General features: G+C 50.2%; 1 protein-coding gene across 1 annotated transcript; it reads right to left on the bottom strand.

Moving 5' to 3' along the window:
- Positions 1 to 3,711: 3,711 nt before the first annotated feature.
- Arl4c (ADP ribosylation factor like GTPase 4C) lies at positions 3,712 to 7,660 on the bottom strand. The gene has a single exon (XM_063237065.1). It carries the CDS (start codon positions 7,223 to 7,225, stop codon positions 6,647 to 6,649), a length of 579 nt encoding a protein of 192 aa, XP_063093135.1. The 5' UTR covers positions 7,226 to 7,660; the 3' UTR covers positions 3,712 to 6,646.
- Positions 7,661 to 22,348: the final 14,688 nt, after the last annotated feature.

The following is a 22,348-nucleotide window of genomic DNA, read 5'->3' as shown; positions in this document are numbered from 1 at the left end:
TAAGATTTATGTGCACTTGAGTCTGCCCAAAGCTAACCTTGTGGTGACACAGGCCTGGTACCAAAGGACTCCTGGAAGAGCTGCAGACTCCCAAAACAAGAGGTGATTTCTTCTGTGCTGGCTGAGGGTCACCAGCTGCACAGTAACCAGCTGCACACTGGTGGCAGGTGTCAGGGGTGGGGCAGACACTGTGCTTTGCAGACTGCAAACTCTGCGGTTTCAGGGGTGCAGCCGTGGAGGGCTCTGCTGGCACACAGCACCCGTGAGTAACCCATGAGCAGCTCAGCCTCTTGCAAAAGATGACTCGGGCTCCTAGGCCTTCTCCATCTCCTATCTCTGTCCCCTGGGAATAGGCTCTCAGCTCTCTGGAGGTGGTGGAATCGAGGAGGGCGACTTCCTCCCCAGGAGCCACCTGATTTTACTCCCTCTGCATTGGTGAGAATCAGTGCCAGAGCCCTGTCTCAGCCCGCAGGGGTGGACAAGGGGAGAAGCAGAAGAGTGTGCAGGTGACATGGGAGACTCCATCCTGATGAGCACGGAGGGGACCAGGACAGGGGTGACCTGGCTGCTGGCTTCCATAGGGACTTTTTATCACTCTCTATGAGGAGCCCAGGGGCCGGGCAAAAGCCTTTAAATGCTGTAAACTGGGCAGGGTGGTGGGTCAGAGACCTGTAATCTCAGCACTCTAGAAGGCTCTGGGAAATTTAGTGACTTAGCAAAAGGATCTGTCTCAAAAACTGAGTGGGGAGTGAGGACGTCGATCCATGTGAAGGCCCAAGATTCTCCCTTTAGAACTGGAAGAACGAATACATTGTGTAAAGGCGATGACCTGGGATGGCCACTGCTCTGAGTGACGTCTGTGCATCCTGACAACCTAAACCTCACGTGCAGATCCTGCCAGTTCTGCTCCAAAGCCCGCCCGACTGGAGACCATGCACGTGGCTGAATTAATACCTTTATCTTTGGTGAACCGAGGCTCAAGAGCAGCACTTGATGATTAATCCCGATGCACTGCCTAGAATGACAGCCCTCCGCGGACAAGCACGGGGGCAGTGACATCTGCCTCTGCTGAGCGGATCATCCCTGATAGAGATAATGGGCGTCACAATTTTCCCCGGGCCTTATTTTTAGCAATACTTTTTCTGTGCTGAATACATCATCCCAGCATGCATCGAATTACGCAGCAAAGCAACATTTCCTTCACGTAACAAAGGGTGCAAACCTGTGTTTATGAAATAAGCCATGGTGACTGTCATTATCGACTAGGCCTTACCACGATGACCTTTCAATTATTCGTGGAAATTGTTTTCTTTTACAGGAGATGGGGCAGGTGAAAGGAACGGCTTAAGGAGGAGTTTGGGTTTAAGGAAATGAAAACAATCAGGAGGGGCCATCAGAAGGAGAGTTGTGCAGAAGCTGTAGAAAGTCGCTCATTCGCCTCAAGAGTCCCTTCACAGACACTGCCACTGCATACCCAGGTCCGGAGTGCTGTGCAGAGAGGCATTGTCCTAGAGGAATCCTTTTCTGGGTCTGGGGCTGCCTGTGAGCCAGAGTCTGCTTATCAGCGAGAAGGAAGAGCGAAAAAGCCCTGGGAGGAGGTTGTGCAGACAGAGGAGCCAGGGAGGAGGCAGGAGCTGTGTCTAGACTCGCCTGGCCTCGCAGGTCGCCTTGCCACGAGGTGCTTTCCCATCTATGACCTCATTTCATCTCCAAAACAACCTGAGGCTGGGCGGGGCAGAGCCTCAGGCCCTGGCTAGACACAGCTTTAAAGTCCCCTGTGTCCCTTGTCATTTCATGCCGCACATCCAGCTCCGGGCAGAGTGCATTCTAGGGTCCCACTCACTGGCAGGTCAGGGCCACCACTATGCACCCCAGATGGTGCTTTCACATCTGAAAACTTAGGTGGGGCTGAGCCGTACTCCCACTTTTAAGCTTGGGGGGAAAATGTGCCCCTTTCTCAGAAACTCTCAAGCTGCAAGTTCCTCTGGGAAACAGGCGGCCCCACCCTCCTCTCACAGCCGACGTGTCTGGTGTTGCAGCCTCACCCCACCCCAGCCAGGCAGCACTGCAAGGAGGGGACTGTGAAGGACATGTCGACCCATGCTGTAAGAGGAGGAGGAGGACAATGAGCCCTTACCCTGCCTCCACCTCCAGCAGTCGGCCACAGCAGGCTCCTCCTGGGCAGGCAAAGGCCAGGTTGTGGGCATCTGATCTGAAGGATGCTGGGTAGGGGGACAGGGTACCTGGTGGGACTGGAAGAAAGCTGTAAAATAAGGATCTGTTCACTAACTTTTGTCAGTCACTTAAAACCTTGTGTCTCCTTCCTGCCCATTGGCCATCATTTTGTCTCCCCTTGTTCTGTGTAATTGTGACATCAGAACCAGCTATGAAGCCCAGAATGGGTTCCTTTCAAGCTCTGGAGATGTGAGCATCACGGGACCCAACAGCAAGGTGGGAACTTACGGCATAGCAGAGGAAACCAAACAGGTGCAAACTCAAAACCTTGAGGGCAAAGTTCAACCTTGGGAAAATAAAGTGACTGCCCAAGTCTAAAATAGGCCTCCTCGGCTGCTCAGGTCAAGTGATGAGGCCATGTGGCCCTTTTCCCGGAAAACAGGATAAACAGCTCTCCATGACATCTCGAATACCACCTGGCTTCCCCAAAATTTGCTAATGAAAAGTTAAATTTGGGTCGCACATCAATTAAGGGTTTTGATCTTTATTTTTACTTTTAATGTTTTTTTTTTTTTACAGTGTGTCATCCTGGTCCCAAAATTGTCTTTTGAGAATTTGGGGGGTTTTAATGCTTTAAAATAGTTTGTGCCCCTTTGACAGATGCAACCTGGCTCCTACCAGCTCCAGCAGCAAGGTGAGTGATACAATCAAGCCTTGCTCTTTGTTAAACAAAAACTTCTAAACCCACAAACACATTTACCAATGTGTCTGTTTCCGCATCCAGGGCGAGAACAATGGTTCCTCTCACAGTGGAGCCCTGGAAGACCCTATTATATCTTTTTTCATTTAATGAAATAATCACCTATTTTATATAATGCCTACTTTAGAGTTTACAACCAGACCACGTAAAGTTTCTTGACCACTACTTAGGGGACACCTGAGTTCAGAGGGCACCCCCTCTTGTGGGTCACTCCCAGCCCTGAGTTTTTTAACTATTGCCAGGTGCCCCAGGTGCCACCCCTGCGCCTGCTGAAGGTCCTGTCTGTTTTGACCTATCACTGTTTTCTTTACCAAGTGGGTATTTCCCAATGCACCTAGAGTGTGATGATCCCCCTACGTATCCTGCTGAAGAGGATGCAAGTCATGGAGAACTTAAGAGGCTCTGCTGATGGACACAGCCCTGACACCAGGCAGCTCTGCAATTACTAACACTAATCAGCCAGTGCTGGGTGGAATTTTACATAACCAGGCATTATTCATGAAATGGCTAACAAGACCAGATCTTTTTAATAAACCCCACTATTGAGGTCATTTTTCTGTAGGATGTGTGGCACTCCCATGGGTACAAAGGAGGGTACCAGGCACTGGGGACCAGCTCGGATTCGGACTCCTGCATGAGCTTCCATGTTGACCATTCAGGGTGGCCTAGACACTGACCCCAGATCAGATCACAGAACCCACCGCACATCCTCATCACCCTCTTGCCCAGCAAGGGCCTGGAGACCGAAGGCAGCAATCAGAAAAGGTCCTCAACTGTTGATTGTATAAATAATTTATTTCTGTTCACAGCATCATATATGCATTATAAAAGGGGATGGAGACAAAAGAAAGACAGAGACAGAGAATTACAGCAGTAAAACAGAAAACTGGAACCAGGGGACAGTCCTGACACCGGAACAGGGAAACTGCAAAGGGAATTGTTGAGACAAGGGTGGCCTCCCTGGGCCTACCAGAAAACACTGCTAAAACTCACTTGGGGAGGCCAGCTTCCCGCGGGAAACCCATCCCATCACAGAAGGGCAGAGGGTGTAGCCAGTCACCGGCTGACAACCGGGACTCCCAAGGTGACTCGGGTCAAAGATGAAGTGGGTTTTTCTTCAGTCAAACATGACAGAAATCAACTGAGACTCTTTAACCATGAGTTGATACACCACAGGGCTCTTGACTTTACTGCACAATTACTAACAGTTGACTGCACCCTTAAAAACTGATAATGCAAAAACCAAAATGAAACCACAAATGAAACAAAACCATCTGGCAGCATCGTTGAAGCAGGACAGGATTTGAACCTTGACCTGGGACCAAGGTATTGTCTGCACAAGAAGGTTACAGTATTTGGCATCTGCAATGTCACAAAATAAATATATTATTCTCTCAATAGTGTGGAACTACCAAAATGTCAAAGTGCTTAAGAAAAGGTTGCATGTGAAGAAAATAAAGGAAGATGGATATTTTTAATAATTCTATACAGAATCTTCAGACTATGGGACCAGCCCATTTAGAAGTCAGTGAGTTGCCTTTGATATGTAAACTGAAATCCTGCAGGCTTTTTTTTTAAATCACTGTTTAGCTATTTTCACTACTTTCTACAAAAAGACCAGCATTGGAGGGGTACCAAATACACCGACAAAAGAGGAAAGGAAGATGGGCTGCTAGATTATTTTTAAAAAATCTAAAAGATTTGGGTTTCAAGCAGGAAGCCAGAATTTCTGCTTCTGGTTTTTGAGCTGTCAGTGTCACGGGTGACAGGCATGGGCTTGCCATTTGACCAAGTCTACCCACGTTGGGATTCTCTAGGCCTCCTTCGCAAACAAATGTGTAACCGTCGGGTGGTGGGCGAGGTCAGAATTCTACCTGAAAACAGGAATTCGGAGAGGAAATAAAAATCAAAGCCAGTTAAGTCTCCCTTTTGATACTGTGTTTCAGGGGTAAATGATGGGATTCCACAAAACCAAGACTCAGTCCTGATTATAAAGGATTTTTAAAATTACATTATTAAAAATATGTCTTTATTCTTCTCTCATTTTAATCTATTTCCCAAAGCCTCTTTCAAGTAAACTGTGAAGTGCCTGAGCACCATGACCATGACGTCACGCGCTCTTTTATCTCAAGCACTGCTCCTTTGCATCTGTCCAAAGTGCCGGCTGGCTGCGAGGCCAATTTCCACTAGAATGAATTCAGCATTTCATTCTTGTGCCTTTCCTCCGCTTCTCAATCCATGCAATGAGGTCGGCTTTTGCTACAAGGTGGGGTTTTATTTATTTTTGGGGTGCATGACATCGAATTCTCTAACCAGACATTTTGAATGAGATACTTAAACCATATAGGCCACAGTAAGCCAAATTAGAAATCGGAGCATGTCACCACTTGCGGGGGTGTCAAGGGATAGAAAAGGGCAGAGCCAAGAAATCTGTTTTCCTAAGGTGATTATTCCTCAGGTGAGTATTCATTTGTAAAAGTTGTTTTAAAACCATGTTTGAAAACCCATCACCACGTGGTTAGTATTACAAGAGACATCCCTTGCCAAAAAAAAAAAAAAAAAAAAAAAAAAACAAACCATCTTGCAATTCAGCACACATCTGCAGCTAGCGTGCTCACCCAAACCAATCAGTAGGCTAAGCGAATTTAAAATTCCACACATATGGATCTAGGTACTTATGCCGATTACACAGTACAGAGAAGTCCCTATACCCGCGTACACACCCCATCCAGCATTTATGCTGAGTCTTGCCCTTAGAACACCTTTATTCTGCAGACAGTAAATGCATCGTTTGCCACCACCTCCAACAGTTTTTTTTTTTTCCTCTTAATTTTTATTGGTCTTTTTGTGTGATAATGACCTACACATGGACAGGCTCCAAGCCATCTGGAAGAGGTCTCCTTCCAGGCTGCAAAGCAGTTCTCACCACCAGTCTTCTGTAGCCACCACAAAGCCGCAGGAGGGGGGCGTCCTCGCAGTGATTCCCACCCAAGCCACCAGAGCAGCGCCGAGGCCCCCCGCCCCCGCCCGGGCTGCCCTGCCGCATGGTCCCTGCGATCCTCGAGGTGGTGGTTTGGGCCCAGAACAGGACAAATGGAATTTCAACAGGGGCCTGCCCCGTGACATAAAACGTATTCAGCTTCCATAGCCTCTGCACGGAAGGCGCAGTCCTCCCCCAGGGGCCCTCCCAGTTACCAACCTGTTCCCAGTCGGGGACCCCAGGGTTCTGGGGACTGCATTTCTTGGGTAACTCACAGGTGAGCTCCCCCCGCGGGGGCGGGGCAGCCTGAACTTCAGGCCTCGCCGAAGTAGGAAGAAATCGCTTTTGTCTGTGTCATCCGAGCCAGCCTTCCACCTGGGGCCGGAGGGCGCGCGGCAGCACCCGCACGACCACTGCCCGATGGTCTCCCACCCCATCCGAAGCTCCAGCGTTCAGACAAAAGGTCCCCTGAGCTGGTGCGGGGAGGGGGCGGGGCAGGTGGCGCACAGGGCTGGTCCGGGAGACTCCGCACCCGGTGAAGACACCAGTTCTAGGTATGGGTGCAGGGACTGCGTTTTACAGATTCGAAGCGTCGCTTTGGTTCGCTGCCTTTGTTCGCAGGCGCGGCTCATCCATCCATCCATCCATCCATTCATCCTCTACTGGTCCACGCATCCGTCCGTCCGTCGGTCCTCCCGGGACCGGCTGACTCCCCCTCGCCGCCGGGCGCATTACCGCTTCTTCTTCTGCTTGAGGGACTTCCTGCGTTTGAGGATCATCTCGTAGAGCTTGTCCATGCCCTCGGTGAGGCCCTCGCCAATGATGGCGCAGGCCGGCTGGACGTGGTAGGTGGTGGCCGGGATGAGCTCGTGCAGCGCCAGCTGCTTCTCGATCTCCGCCACCGGCAGCGACTTGGGCAGGTCCTGCTTGTTGGCGATGACCAGCAGCGGCGTGCCCTGGTTCTCAGCGAACTTGGTTACCTTGTGCAGCTCGGTTTTGGCCTCTTCCAGCCGGTCCACGTCTACCGAGTCCACAACGTAGATGATGCCGTCCGTGCAGCGACTGTAGGATTTCCACAGCGGCCGCAGTTTCTCCTGGCCACCCACGTCCCAGAAGTGGCAGCTGATGCCCTTGGCCGTGCCGTTGCTCAGCTTGATCTTCTCGGTGTTGAAGCCGATGGTGGGGACCGTGTTCACGAACTCGTTGAACTTGAGCCGGTACAGCACGGTGGTCTTGCCTGCCGAGTCCAGGCCCAGCATGACGATGTGCAGGGACTGGAAGGCCGAGATGTTGGAGGAGATGTTGCCCATGGCTCCCGGCTGCGCGCGGCCGCTGCGGCTCAGGAGGGCGCCGCCCCCGGGAGGGCGAGGCGCGGGCCGGGGCGCGGGGTCACAGCGCGGGCATCGCTTCTCCGCGCCGCTTTTGTCTCTTCCTGCCGGGCCGCCGCCGCCTCCCGGCCGCGACGCAGGATGCTCGCGCCCCGCGGCGCCCTCCCCTGCCGGGCTGCGCGGCGGCTTCTGCTCCCGGCTCCTGGCTCTCGACTCTCGGCTCCCGGCTCCCGGCTCCCGGCTCCCGGCTCCCGGCTCCCGGCTCCCGGCTCCGGCCTTACGCGGCGCCACGGGGCCGCTCTCGCTCCCCGCGCACCTCGTAGCGCCGCGTCTCTGCCGGCGAGGACGACTCTCTGTCCCTGCAGTCACCTCGCCGCCGCCGCCGCCGCCAGCCTGCAGCGGCAGAGGGCTCCGGCCCCGCCCCGCATCGCCCCGCCTTGCCTCCACGCCCCGCCCACTCCCGAGACCCGTTTCACCCCTCCCACTCCCGAGGACACGCCCACTCCCGAGGCCACGCCCATCCATCCGAGGCCCCTCGCTCTCGCCCTGCCCTCTCCAGAGGCCACGCCCCATTTCGGCACCTCCCCCGCGCGGCCGCTGTACTGGGCCGGCGCCTCTGACCCTGTCCAGGCGCTGAGTCGGTGCCCTCGGCTGCCGTCCCCTCCCGCGCCTGGTTGCGCGGCACAGACAATGGGCCCGGGTCGGCTCTTCCTCCCCGGCAGCTGACGCATGCATCTTGCAAAAATAGCTCGCTGCCACCGGAACCTGAGCCCCACCCGGCCGCCGCCACTCGGAGTGCCCGGGTCGGGGACCCCGCCGGTTCCCTGCGCCACGGGGCGGGGGTCGGCGCCCGGGAGGCCTAGCCAGGCGGGCGGGGGACCCAGAGGGAGGGGAAGGAGGGAAGGCGCGACCCTCTCCCCATCTGTCAGCGCCCTCTGAGCTCAGCAGTCCAGGGGAGCTCCAGGGGGCGCCCTGCAGGCCCCGCGGGGAGGGAGACTCCCATCCCAGGTGACTGGTGACCCGCAGTCCAGGGTGCCCCCAGCTGTCTGATCCTATTCCACCGACCCTGCCTCTCATCCCCGACACCCCACTCTGGGGATCCCCCGCCTGCAGGACCAGCTTCATGCAGCCTGGGGCCCCACGCCCACTTGGGCTGGAAAATCACGGTAGTTTTGGGCTGGTGGCACCACGGAGTGCACACACCAGTGTCGCTGGATGCCACCTCCTGTCATGCATTCGGTGGTTTTCATTTGCAAGCACGGCCTCGCGGGCAGGGCAGGTGCTGAGAGCGCTGCTTGTGGGTACCCGAGGGTGATGACTGCAGTGGGAGAATGAGAAGATGAATCATGTGTGGACTGAAAAAACGATGTATGTGTGTATATGCGCATGTATGTGTACTTGTGTTTCATACGAGGTTTAGTAACTGAAATAAACAGTGAGTGTTCAAGTTTTATCATAGTAAAGGACACATTACCATGAATCCCTTCACAATCTTGGCCTCATCATCTTTGCCACTTTCTGAAGCAGTTCTGGAAGACTTCTTTCATGGGTGTCTTCTTTCTGAGGTGTGATCAAAAACGTGATGAATGCTATCGCACACCATCCAACCGAAAGGTAGTTCGTAAAACACGACGCTGTGTCCCCACTCACCCTAGTCATGGGGTCCTGCACCTTGTGGCTTCCAGCTCTTCTCCACAATCAAAACAGTCAGGCGAGGTCAGTTGTGCTGAATCAGTTCAGGACCTGGAGGCTGCTGTGACTGCTGCTAGAGCCAGGAAAGAGGACTTTGGAACTGCTCCAGAAGGTGACTGTGCGTAAGAATGTTTCAAGCAAGGGCGAGTATCCTGGAGGGTGGGTGACAACGTGTTTTTCAGTGCAGTGGCTTAATAATTTCCCTTTGCTGCCTTCCTTTCACAGGCTAGGATGAGTTATCCGATTTCATTTGTACCAAAATGCGTGGGAAGGCCACATCTCTTCAGGGAAGGACGAGCCTGCATCTTCAGAATTCCCCAGTGGTCCCGGCCATGGCAGAGGTTCACTCAGCCTCAGCCAGGGCTGTATTGGGGGACGTCGGCACCGGAGGGGGCTCTGGGACACCCCTTTATTCCATCACATGAGGAGACCAAGGCCCAGATGGTGAGGGTCCCTTCATGTGGACCATGACAGCAGTGTCGTCCTCCCCAGGGGCCCTCGGAACAATGGGTGTGCATGACTCCTTCTCAGGGTACCAAAACTGCCAGAGATGCTGGAATCCCTTGTATGCCAGAGCTTGTATACATTCTGCCACGCACTGTAACTCCGCTCCAGAGTCACTGTAATACCTAACACAGTGTGAATGCTGCATAAGTAGTCATTACACTATATTGTTTAGGGAGCAATGACAAGAAAAAAAGTTGATAGATATTTATACAGATAAAACTATTCTCAAGTATTGTCCATCAGCAGTTGGTTAAATCCATGAACACAAAACCTATAGTCACAGAAGACTTTATGCCAAGAGGTAAGGTCCTACGTTCTCTCTCCTTCATGCCAATATCCACCAATATTTATTGATTGACTAATTGCATTTGGAAATCTTACTATGCCGTTCAGGCTGGCCTTCAACTCACTATATAGCCCAAGCTGGCCTCAAACTCACGATGATCCTCCTGCCTCAGCTTCCCAAATGCTGGGGTGGTGGGTGTGCCCCACCCTATGGGGTTATCTTCTTAATTTAATGAAGAATAAAGTTGTAGGCTACCTGAATTCAATCAGAAAGGGCAGAAATTCAGGGTAAGTGTTTGCTTCAAGTGTGGCTGGATTAAGGAACTCAAAAGTAGACTTTAGGTCCAGTCTTCTCCATCCTACCTCTGTTTTCTCTGTGTTGATTCTTTTTCCAGCTGGCATTGAGGGCCCACATCCTTTACATCCGAGAAGGATAAAGCTGTACCTTTTTTTTTTTTCCTGGTAACACCAACAAATCCTGGAGCACATGTGATCCAGTACCCTGACTGCTGTAACTCAGGCTAAACTTTGATGGTTCCCAAAGAACCAGGGCACCGTAACCGAAAGAGCCAATGGCAGTGAGTAAGCAAAAATAGAATTCCGTGTAATGCACAATGATGTCACCTCAGTGCCCGGGAACTCTGGGAAGACAGGACTGTGTGTTTTCGCAGTGATTGTCTTGGCTGTCTTCGAGGGCTCTCCCGTAAATAACCAGTGTCCCCCCCTTGGTGTGTTTACCCTTGCTCTGTCTTTCCTCTTTGCAGCAGACGGGGCTGAGGCTGGGAACCCATCCAGAATGAACAAGGGACAGCCAGGCCTGGCAGCCTCTCCTCCGCCTCCCACCAACGCTGCGTCACAGTCAGAAAGCCACTGCGTCACCGGTCCTGTCCAAGTCAGGCTGTGCCCAGACCACAGGTCTGCAGGAGGGGCATGTGGTAGTAAAGTCCCCCACAGGCTGATCTCTGCCATCGCCTTGCAGTTGTGATTGTGCCCCCTGCATTTTGCACCCCCGAGGCGGGATTCAGCAGTCAAGGGCTGTCTGTGGTCCAGTAGAAAAAGCAGGTTAACAGACATTAATAGAGCCTTCTAGAACAGAACCACTAGATACCGACTCTCCATTCTAATTTCACTCACCAGGGAATAAGTTGATTTTACAGTTGATAATTTAACTTCTAACACATAAGAAAAAAGTCATCTGCTTGAGTCAACTGGAACTCTCCTTTGAATATGGATTTCTGCTGAAAAGCATTGGTATCAGAGAAAGGAAAGGAATGTTTACTGGAGAGACCACAGGGCTGCTGCAGGATTTTTCCCTTGCAGGCCAACCTTACAGCCCAAGCCCCCGCAGGCCTTTCTCTACCCTAAGAAGAACGGGTCTGAGATGAAGATCATGTCCAACAGCCTTGTGCTTTACATCTGCATGCCCTCCGAGGGGGACTCGGCTATTTCAAGGAGGCAGAATGCAGTACCTTGGCAATAACTTCGCAATTGTGTGCTGGGTCACCTGAAGGCTTTAGAGACAGTAGGCCACCCGTGAAAAGGACTGCTGAGTGGACCAAGTGAATAGGTCGCTGTTATCTTTGGGTGAGGCTGATAGGATGAATTGAAAGGTGAGCTTCCTAACCACACCCGGGGATCCGGTGAAGGCCAGAACATGGGTGCCCTTGTACGCCCCTGTGTCGTGACTTGCTTGTTCTCTCTGGAAATGAATGTCCCATGCACGCTGAGTTCCGGGTCCTGTGTAACTGTCCCAGTGCGGGAGCGCCCTCTTCTGAGCCTGCTGGGTAACAGGCAGAGGTCTGCAGAGGCATTCTGCCGGCTGCTTACAAAAACATTCACTGTTTGCAGAACTCATGAGCGGATGGGGGCAGCCTGACCCTTTCTCCATCTTGGAGGAGTCAAACGTGCTTATCTGTAGTTACACTTGTTACCCGCAGGATGGGCCAAGCACCCCTGGTGCCTCTAACTCAGCGCGTGGGAGTGTTCTCCTCAGAGGCCGGCCGGCTAGGGTGGCTGTTTGCCAGGAGGGAGCTCTGGGTGGGAGCCAGACAGGGTAGCAAAGAATCACGAATTGATGGAAAAGACCAGAAACAGAATGTGGAAGCCCAGCTACATGAGAGGTGGGGAGAAACCAGTTTCTGAACCTCTTTGGAGGTGGGACAGACACACCCGCACATGTACACACATGCAAACACACGCACACACACGTGCGCGCGCAAACTCACACGTGCGCGCACACACATGGGGAGAGGGGGCTGAAGAGCAGAAAGGACAAGCCAGGTAGCCAGGATCACAGCCTCTTCCGGGGAGAGCAGCCCCTTAACGAAGAGCCCCTATCCACACCCCTAGACGTCTGAAGGACTGGTGGGCCACCAGGGTCCCCACAGCTGCACAGTGACTATCTCCACTCCAGGACAAACGCTGGCAAGGGCCAGGGATATGGCTCAGCGGCACAGCGCCTGCCTAGCAAGCCTAAGGTCCTGAGTTCGATTCCCAGTACCAAAACATAAATAGAATAAAATAAAGAAATGCCAGCATCAGGCCACAAGAAGCAATGACTGACACAGTGGTCACGACAGCCTTGGCAGTGAAATGGATCTGTCACCCTCTTATCCATGTAAGTTCGTGATTTTAGTGAAAACAATGTCAGCGTGCCTTATCTTCTGTTTTTCCGTGTTCTCATTTCTCCAACCATTGCAAGCCGGAGCATTTTGTGTTATCACTGCTGGTTTTGGTTGAACCAGAAAAAGAAGACTTTATCTCCCTCATTCACGTCTTCACTAATAATTACTAACCTCTATTATATGCCCAAAACAGATATGAAAATTCAGACAGTATTACGTTTCCCATAACTAGTACCTTAAATCTCATTCTTACCTAAGGTGATATTCAGCCTCTCTCTAATGCTTAACCTGTGGTACTAAGTGAAGTTCTACCAACGCACCAGACTTGGGAACTGGTCTCAGGACCGAAATGCTGGGGAGGTTGCATGGTGCCAGGTCTTTCTAGTGGAGGGGAAAGAAAAGGCTGGGTATGAGAAAGTTCTCTCTGATTCCTTAGTGATTCAATCGCCCTAATTCAATTTCTACTCTAATAGCCTCAGTGGTAACAGACTGAGTAACCATAAACACAGGTGATTAGAGGGCTGCATTGTGAACCGAAAAGGATTTGATAGAAACTGGGCTTCCTTTAGGTCCCCCAGCCCTGCTCCCTCCTCTCCAGGTGAATTGGGGTGCTTATTATTTCCACTTAATTAAAACCTACTTGGCTGGACCTAAGAGAGAGCTGGGAACAAATGTGCTTTTGTGCGTCTGTGACATCCGGCTCCCTCGCCCTCCGTAGGGGAGCATGGGCTGGGTTGTCAGTCCTCTGGGGTCTGCATGTGGTCACCAGGAGGCTTTCCTGCCATCCAGCAGCTAGCCACTGGTGCAGCAGCCTCTAAGCGAAGTCAGGGAGGCTTCAGCCTGAAATGCTGGCTCGTGGTGGCTCGCACAGGAGCAATGGCCACTTCAGAGGAGTACGTCCTTTCACCGACTCACACTGGGACCCCGTAACCACATACTGCTCCCTAGAAAGTCCCCTTGACTCGCTTGCTCCTGCCCCCTCAAAACCTCTGAATACACTTCCTGGGCTCACAGTGACCAATGGAAAAGCAAAGTGGCCTTTGGCTTTCTTCGCACTTGGCCTTTCATTCTTCTTCAAATTCTTCCCAAACAAAGCCCATTGATGGTCCTGGCTCACTGGGGTCCCCCCCCCCAGCTTTGCTGTTACTCTTGCTGCCCTAAGATGCAGGACCCCTCCGAGCCAATGACATCCATAAGAGAGACAAGAGTACGGGGTCAGACTCATGCCGGACCTGGACCCTGAACCTGTGTCCACAGAGCCCCACTCTGCCCACCTCTCTCAATCGTGGACTCCACGAGTGCCTTCTCACCTGTCACCCACCCACAGAGTTGGGGTCCCTTGGTGCCTTGACATTCTCTTCTGCTCCCTCATCCACTGATCATATCCGCATCTCACAGTGTCCCAGTCTCCTTTGCTGTTAAAAGCCAGATCTCTGCCCTACATCCAACCAACCAACCAAGGGCCTGATAGATGATTCTACTTTAGAAACAGCTCTTGGTATTAAAACTGTGAGAGCTTTGGAATAATGTGTGTTTTTTCCTTCCATTAAAGACCCCTATCTTCGTTATGACTTTGATGAGTGCAGATACTACTTTTGTTTTGCAGGGACAATGGGACGCTGGCCTCTGTGGCTCTGCCTGGGAGCCAGAAAAAGGTGGCTCATCGGGCTGCCTTGCACCTCGTATTTCATAATGATGGGTGAGGGACAGTGTTTCCCAGAGGAGGCTCGGGACCCATTTCACCCACGGGACTGGCCCTCGTCTCCATGGGGAGGGAGGCAAATCTGGCTGAGCGCTTTGGCCCCAGCTGTTTTCTTCAATCCACTTTTACCACAGAGTTCTAGAAAAAGATGGAGGAGTTGTCATCAGTTTACCCATCTCCGTAAAGCCACACTGCTTGGTCCCTCAGGGTGGAGATAAGTGAAGGGAGCCAGGCCGATGTCCCACCTCAACCCCACCACAGCCCACTCGCACATCTGGCATCAGGAATGGACTGTGAAGGTATTGTCCCCCAGGCAGCAATCCAAGAAACTGAGGAAAGAAGGGAGCCACAGGAAGGGCACGGGGAGGAGAAGAAATGACGACAATGTCAAAAGCTAAAGGAGGAGAATTTAGTTCCTTCTTTTCACTGTTGACATTTTCATTGTAGGTAGAGACGCCCTGATTTTTATGGAAGATCCAGTCCTTCAATTGCTCACAGTTGAGCCACTCTCTCCAAAGAAGATGATTTTCAAGACAAGTAGGGAATGCCAGATTTGGGAGCACTGGTTTTTTTGCTTTGTTTTGGTACTGGGAATCAAACTCACAACCTTGTGCTTGCCAGGCAGGCACTTACACCACTGAGCTAAATCCCCAGCCCATGTCACTATTTGATGGCAGAACATTTCTGCAGAGTAGCATCCCCCGGACACGATAAGGCATTTACAGAAGACAAAGTCTCTGCCCCTTCCCATGCTTCTATGATCATTTGTCAGTGATCGTTTTTTTTTTTGTTTGTTTGTTTGTTTGTTTGTTTTTTTGGTTTTTTTTCGGGAAAGCTGCATCTCATAAGGCATTTGTACTTCTCTAGAACCCTGAGCAAAGGTACAAAGGGAAGTGGGGTAGAGACAGGGACAGGAGGGTCACGCATTAAGGTGACAGCAAAGGGCAGGCTGGAAGAGCTAACAGGGAGCCAGAAAACTCAGGGTGAGTAACTTCGGAGAGCACAACGGGCTTCTCTGAGGAAGGACACAGCTCCGGGATCCTTCCTGCCGCAGACAGCGGAGCAAGGCTGTACTGCCAGACTCTGTGTCTGCAGGACCTCAGTTCCCGGAGCAGCAGGGCTGGAATCACCTCGAGATGGAAGCCTGGTCCTCACTCCTTGCGCACCTCTCCCAGGGGAAGCCAGCATCCTGCAGTGTCGCTGCATAGCATGCTGGGAAGGCCGGCTTTGCTCCACTCTCCCCAGCCTGTGTCCGGACGCCAGCTGGGCTTTGGCACCAGTCTCCTGGGCCACTGCACCTGCGTGACAGTTGCTAGTGGCATCTTGTTGACCGAGGTGCAGTCCAGATTGTCCCATTTTTGATGACCAGGTTCAGATGGAAGATACAAGACCAACTAGAAATAGGACCTCAGAGAACACGCCTGCTGTGTTTCCATCTGGTATGACCTAAAGGAAAAGACAAAATAAAGGAAAGCAGAAACAAAGGAAGGAGAATAAATTGAATTTCTGTGATGCAAAGAGTTTACCTATTTCTTATGTAATTCTAGCTTGTTTATCTAGTATTTTTTAATTTCATGGGCCATGTCATTATGTTAATGTCCTTATTGCTGGGACACAAGACCCAACACCTACAATTTAAGGAGAAGAGGTTTTTTGTGGCTCATAGTTTGTGGTGATTTCAGTTCATAGTTGGCCAGCTGCAAGTCCGTTGGCAGAACAGAAGGTCACAGCGGAGGGGAACCGCTTCTGCCTTGGTGAACAGAAGCAGGGAATCAAGGGAGGAGCTGGGGAAGGAGATATAACCACCCAGGCCACGCCACAGTGATGGCTCTTCAGACCACGCCCACAAACGCCTAAAGAGACATCGTCCCCTCACAGCAAATCAGCTCTGCCAGGGTGCTAACGCAATCACCTTCCAAAAGCCCTGCTATAAGTGCGTGAGGTTCTTGGGGGACACCTAGATAGAAACCCTAACATTGCTGTTAACCATTTTATGTAACACTAAGTGAACAGAATAATTAAAATAACAACAAAATCTCCCAAGTTCAAATATGAAAATCCGGCTGAGATGTGGGGCAGATTACTAAATCAAGAAACCAGGATTAAACATACATGGCTACAAGGACAAAAAATTGGCTACAGACAGGGGTGTTTCCTAAAAACTTGTTCGCCTTAGCAAGAAACAGAAATGCTCATTTGTAGAAATATTGTTCATGCATCTCAGATACCTCCATGCAATTAAAACATGCAGAACTATTTAAAAAGAACAAAATGAATCTGTGTTATCAATAGGGTGAGATGATCTGGATTCTGATAAATACAGAAAGCATGACACACACGCGTTCCCAGGTTGTCTGTATGTATTTGTATGAGTAGGTGTGTATTTCTGTGTGTACAACACAATTGTGCATGTGTGTATACACACCGATGCTTATGCCTGTGGGTGTGTATATGTTAGCAGACAGAGATATGTGACATAAGTGGGAATTTTCCAAAAAGACACAGGAGAAATCACTGGCGGTATCATATACGGAAAATGGACCTGAAAATGTGGAACAATGGAAGGGAAATTCCGGATTCATTTTAAATGTCTTGTACCATTTGAATTTGTTTTCTCTGTGCACAAAAATATTATTTTCATAACAACAAAAAAGCCAAGAAACTCCACTTAGCTAATCAATACGTGCACAAAAAGAAAAATTGCCCGCATAGATATGTAGGTCTCAGAAGCCCTAAATTCTGTACCGCATTGTAGCAAAATTAAAATAAATATCGTGGGGGCTGGGGATTTAGCTCAGCGGCATAAACACCTGCCTTGCAAGCAGGCAGTCGTGAGTTCGATCCCCGGGACTGATAAAAAGGAAAAAAAGACAAAAAAAAAAAAAAAAAAGAAAATAAATATCGCAAGTGTCCAGCGAGTGAATTACTGCACTGACGAATGTCACATATCCACAAATAAGTGATTCATGCTCAGCGGCCTGAGACCTGTAAAAGTAGCCTCCGCATGGCTGAGTGCAGGCCTGGGGAAGCGTGTCTAGGCCAGATTTACGGCGCCTGGCTCTCCAGAACTGCCCAGCTGCTACCTCAAGGTCAGGCCGCCAAGGTTAAAGGACGGGGACACCTTTAGAGGCACCTCCCATTGCAGGCAGGCAGGCGAGCTGAAGACACCGGGCTCTGCGCAAACCTTTCACTTTCCAGGAAGGTGTAACACCGCCCAGGTCCCAGGCTGCCTCAGATTCTCAAATGATGCTTTATATACCAGGGCCGAGCTTGGTATATAAAGCAGTGCACTGACAGCCGCCCGGGACCCTGGGAATATTTTGTGCTAATACTTAAAAGTTAAAACTCTCCCCTCTGCTATATGAATGCCAAAGGGGTTTTCATAGTGACATTCATTCTACATGCCGCTAACACCTTACTGCACTCGAGGGTTGGAAGAGCGGCCTCCTTGCCTAAGTTCTGGAGATGGTTGGGCACTCACTGGGTTTTTTTCTTACACGTCCAGTGTTGGTCTGGGCAGAGCCAAGCCCAGCAATGCTAGGGGAAGAGTAAGAACTGAGAAAGGAACTGGAGCACAAACGCATTTGTGCGTGGCTCCGGTGTAGCTGGGCAGTTTCCCTCATAAAAAGAACAGCTTCCTGTCTGAGTTGGTGGTACATGCCTATGATTTCAGCACCTAGGAGGCTGAGGCAGGAGAAATGCACATTCTAGTTCAGCCTGGCCAATTTGATGACTTAGCTAATCTCATCTTGAAATATGTAGCTCAGAAAAAAAAAAAAAATGTAGCTCAGTGTGGAGATGCTGGCTTCAACCGTCAAAACCACACATATACACACACAGAGAGACACACACAAACCACTTGTATTTTTGAAGGATATTGTATGGTTGTGTGCTGTGTAAAGATGTTTTGGTCAATGACAAACCACACGGACCCGAGGTATACAGTTAGTTGTCTGCAAGTCACCCTACAATGCTCCTGCAAAGAAGGAGTCTCTGATGACACGATTCTTCTGCTGTAAGTAGGATGGTGGGTTATTTACATAGCACCCTTTTTATCAGCCCTAAGTAGAATGGTCTCTACTTTGCTAAATATACACAAGGACAGCAGACACTCTTTCCCTTCAAGCCTCAGTGCCTCTTGCGGAAGTAACGTTTTCCTAAGAACTCATTCTTCCAGGCCTCTTCTAATTTTTCATGAAGTTGTGCAGTGAACCGAACTGTGTAGACTCTGGCGTTGTCACTCAGGGAACAGTCACGTAGCCAGCGTAGTCACACGCATCGTTACGACTGGCACTGATTTCATTTGCTGCTGTCAGATGAACCCTTGCCTTATCCACACTAATTTCACGGAGCAGATTTCTCCCGCTGCCTCAGGGCATCACAAGACTGAAGCTAAAATACTTGGTCAGCGAGTCAGCGAGTCAAATTCACCAGCGTCTAAAGCCATTGTCATTTGTTTGTGTCTCAAGTCTAAAACCTTCTATGGTCACCCTATTTGCATAGAGGTGAGCATGTTGTAGAGTGTCTTTTTCTTGCACAAATTGGTAATATCATTTTTTTTGATTGTTAAGGGCTTTTTCCTTTTTTTTCTTGTTGAGGTCCTTCCCCAGTAAGCATCTTCTATAACAAACAATGTTTTTAAAGCCTGTTTTTAGGCCTTTTTTTCTTTTTTGAGACAATCTCACTATGCAATTTAGGCTGGTCTCGAACTTGCAAGGATCCTCCTGCCTCAGCCTCCCAAGTGCTGGGATTACAGGCACACACCACCACACCGGGCTCTGATTTTAGAATCTTGAAGTAGATCTGCAGTGTCCGTATAGTCTCTGAGACATCAGTGTGGGGTAAGGACGGAACAGGTGGGTTAGTGTAAGAAGTCAGTGTATATTCTTCTCCTAATAACCTTGTTCGTTCAGCTGCTTCACTTTCTACCTCGTGGGCTATTTCTCCAAGCACTTGAACTGCCGAGTGTGAGCTATCTGTCGCCTGCCTGGGATCTCAAACGTGTCCCTCATGTCACTGGTGTGGAGGAGCACTGCTGTCCTGTCCTTGATGTCTGTTAAGGTGTGGCCACCCCAAGGTGTTCCCAGGACGATACACAGGGAAAGGTCATTGCACAAGCAGCCAAGGCTGCAGTCCCCAGGAGTCCTCGGTGTCTGGCTGGGGAATTCCGTAATCATACACTTTCAGAAAATGAATCTCCTTCATTTTCACTCTGTGTTTTTTCTTTTATTCTGCTCTTTCTGTATCAGAAAACCCTGTTTTCAGATTTCCAGTTTCAATGCCTCGGCCTCCCTTTTCTACCTCTTCTCTGTTCCTGTTGGATCTGTGTCTGCTTAGATCACATCACGGGTGTTTGCTCCCTCCCCGACTCGCTAACCTCTTCGTTCCCCTCGATGGCCAGCGCTGGGTCCCTCTGCTGACAGTTCAGGTCCCTGGGCTGTGACTCCACTGTGTTGAAGCCTGAGAATGTTCATTCTGAGCAAATCACTGACCTGGGAGGCACAGAGGGCCCCACTCGAGGGTCCTGGGAAGCTTCCCCCTGCAATGTCTCTCTGTGTGCAGAGCTCTCTGGTGATTCCCAGCCTGAGCAGACAGATGGGGTGACATGATCCCCTGCCCTCCTCTGGCCTGACAACTAGATGAGGTCATTGCCTCTTAGGGGAACCAGCTTGCTTTGCACACATTCTGCTCAGGAGCAAGGCAAGGGCAGAGGAGGTTTTGGAGGACATCAGACCAGCTGGGAAAAAGCTGAAAGCTATTTTTTTTATTTTATGTATACCAATATTTTAACTTACTGTTTTAATTTTCAAAAAAAGTGCCACATTGCTAGTGTATCATTGTTAAATTAAAACACAGGAAAAATTTAGGCCATCATTTTAGCAAAATTTTAAGACAATGTTAACATTTTCACTATTTTAAAATAATATAAAACCCTACTGTCCAAGAGCCACGATCCCATTACAAACTCAGCCTGGAAACATGAGAAGACACATGGTCTGGCTCTTCTCTTCTTCATGGATGAGACCTTGGCAGGTCTGCAATCCATGTGGATGGTTGAATGGCAGGAGGCATTGATCCTGGGGTCAGCTATCATGGTGCATCTCCAGCTGAGACCGTGCATGTCACAGCTTACTGATGGCAGGATGCTGCACTGGCCTGTGGCAGGTTTCTGCAGTTGCAAACACCCAGGTGCACATGTAGCATGCCATTGTACGCACATGCTCACACACATGTGCAAACACTTATCAGTATCACAGCCGCTGGGAGCAGAGGCTCTAGAGTCCCACAGACTTGAGATGCAATATGAGGCTTTCTACCCTGGCTCTGTGTGGTAGAGATTTCCCTAACCACTCTCTGCCTCATTTCTCTCGTGTATAAGAGGTGTGTGACCAGTATACCACCCTGGGGTGCTGAAACATTAAGAAAATTGAGTATAAAGAGGGGGCATCATCACCACGGGGCTTGGGGACAGTGGCAGAATGGCGGGTGACTTTCAGGGAGCAGGGTAAGAGGCTCAGGTGTCCATGTGACCCAAGGGAAAGAGGCCAGTGCTTCTCCTCTGCTGGAAGGGTGGGGCTCCTGCCTCTGGGTGAGACCTGGGCTCTCCTGCAAACCTGGCACAGTGGTGAAGTTCACCTCATGGGATCACTTGAGAAGCACATGAATTAATTCCCATGAAGTATTCAGAAGAGCACCCACCCAACCCCAGCACTCCATAGATGTTCGCTACTATGATACTATTATTCCAAATAACACAGAGCCACACACTCCTATTACTGGCATCTTGTTTTGCACAGTTTTTTTTTTTTTTTTGCATCCAATCTGTTTCCTTCATATCAAACAGATTGCAAAGAATTTTTTCCCCTGAAAAACAAAAATGCCTAAGAGAGCATGGTAGTCTAGCAAAGAGAGAAGGGAAGGAGAGTTCCAGGGAATACACTGGGGAGCGATCACTCAGTGAGGCCAGGGCATGGCCAGGAAGTGGAGCACGCAGAGATCCCCAGACTCAAAGCCTTGGTGGGGAAGAAGAAAGTATTTATATGTCTACATCCACTGTTCTTCAGCCATCGACTCTGGAAGGTCCAGGTGTGCTCATCCACTTGAACTCACGAAGCCAGGAGGTAAGCATTACCCAGCACCTGTATCCAGAACCTTTACCTTGGGGCCTTGAGATATTGGAGGTTGACGGGCAACCAGGAGCGTTTACCCTGTAAGGGAAGGACCCGTGTGTGGCTGGTTCCCTTCCTGTTAACGACACCCACAGGAGTTCATCAGGGAGCTCCCAGGTCCACCGGAAATGTCACTTGTGAACGGCCATCAGAGATCTCTTGCACTGGCATGGACAGAGCCCTGGACACATCCAGCTCGGTGCTTCCTCATTCACCCCTCCCCTGGGCAGCTATCATTTGGAAGAAAAGTCAGCAGAGCCTGCCTGTCGTGCAAATGATTCAGGACACAGCGAACGGTGTTGGATCACTGTCAGGGACAGAGTCTGGTGGCGAGAGATACACCGATGAATAGGTAAGGAGCAGGAACACAGAGAAGCCATATTTTAAAATGTGTGTTGTCTTGGTCCATTCAGGAAGCCACAACAGAATAGCACAGACTGCTTCTTTCTCGTGGTTCTGGGAAGCTAGAAGTTCAAAGTCAAGGCACTGGGAGATGTGGAGTCTGGAGAGGGTCTCCCTCCTGGTTCACAGATGGCACCTCTCACTGTGACCTCCCAGGGCAAGAGAGGCAAATTCTGGTCTTTTTAGCCCTTCTAAAGGCACAAACCCCATTTATGCGGGTCTCACCCTCATGACCTAGTCATGACTCTACCTTCTGATACCATTACACTGAGGATCAGAGTTCAATATATGAAGTTGGGGCGATTCATTCAATATGTAGTAGACATAAATGTAAAGGATTTAAGGGCAGATTTCTTAAAGTGACACATAACAGGTGTGTCAAGAAGTGAATGAAGCCTGAGTAAAAATGGGGCCCCTTCCCAGAGCCTCGATTTTGCTTTAAAACTTGAGACGAAAAGCACTTTACTTTTAAATATAGGTATATTATGTTAAAGAATGCAAATTATGCTCTAAATTTATGATAAAACACAAAACTTTCAAGGACGTTCTCACTGGTCCCTAATCCGAGGGGGTATGTCTCCTCCCCTCTGCCACTTAAAGAGTTCAAAAGAAAAAAAAATCCTGGCCTAGTGTATTTTCGCGATGAATCATTATTCCAGTTAGACTTTCCAAAGTAACATACCTCCACACAAATACTACTTTTTGCAGCAGAATGAACGTGGTT

The sequence above is a fragment of the Cavia porcellus genome, unplaced genomic scaffold (genome assembly GCF_034190915.1).
Source record: "Cavia porcellus strain 051 isolate PalLab524CR breed Dunkin Hartley unplaced genomic scaffold, mCavPor4.1 scaffold_26, whole genome shotgun sequence".
Lineage (NCBI taxonomy): Eukaryota > Metazoa > Chordata > Mammalia > Rodentia > Caviidae > Cavia > Cavia porcellus.
Note: the sequence above shows the minus strand (reverse complement) of the source record. Positions and strands in the feature narration are given on the sequence as shown.

Coding starts and splice junctions, on each gene's coding strand:
- Arl4c (XM_063237065.1), bottom strand. CDS start 7,225: ATGGGCAACATCTCCTCCAACATCTCGGCCTTCCAGTCCCTGCACATC.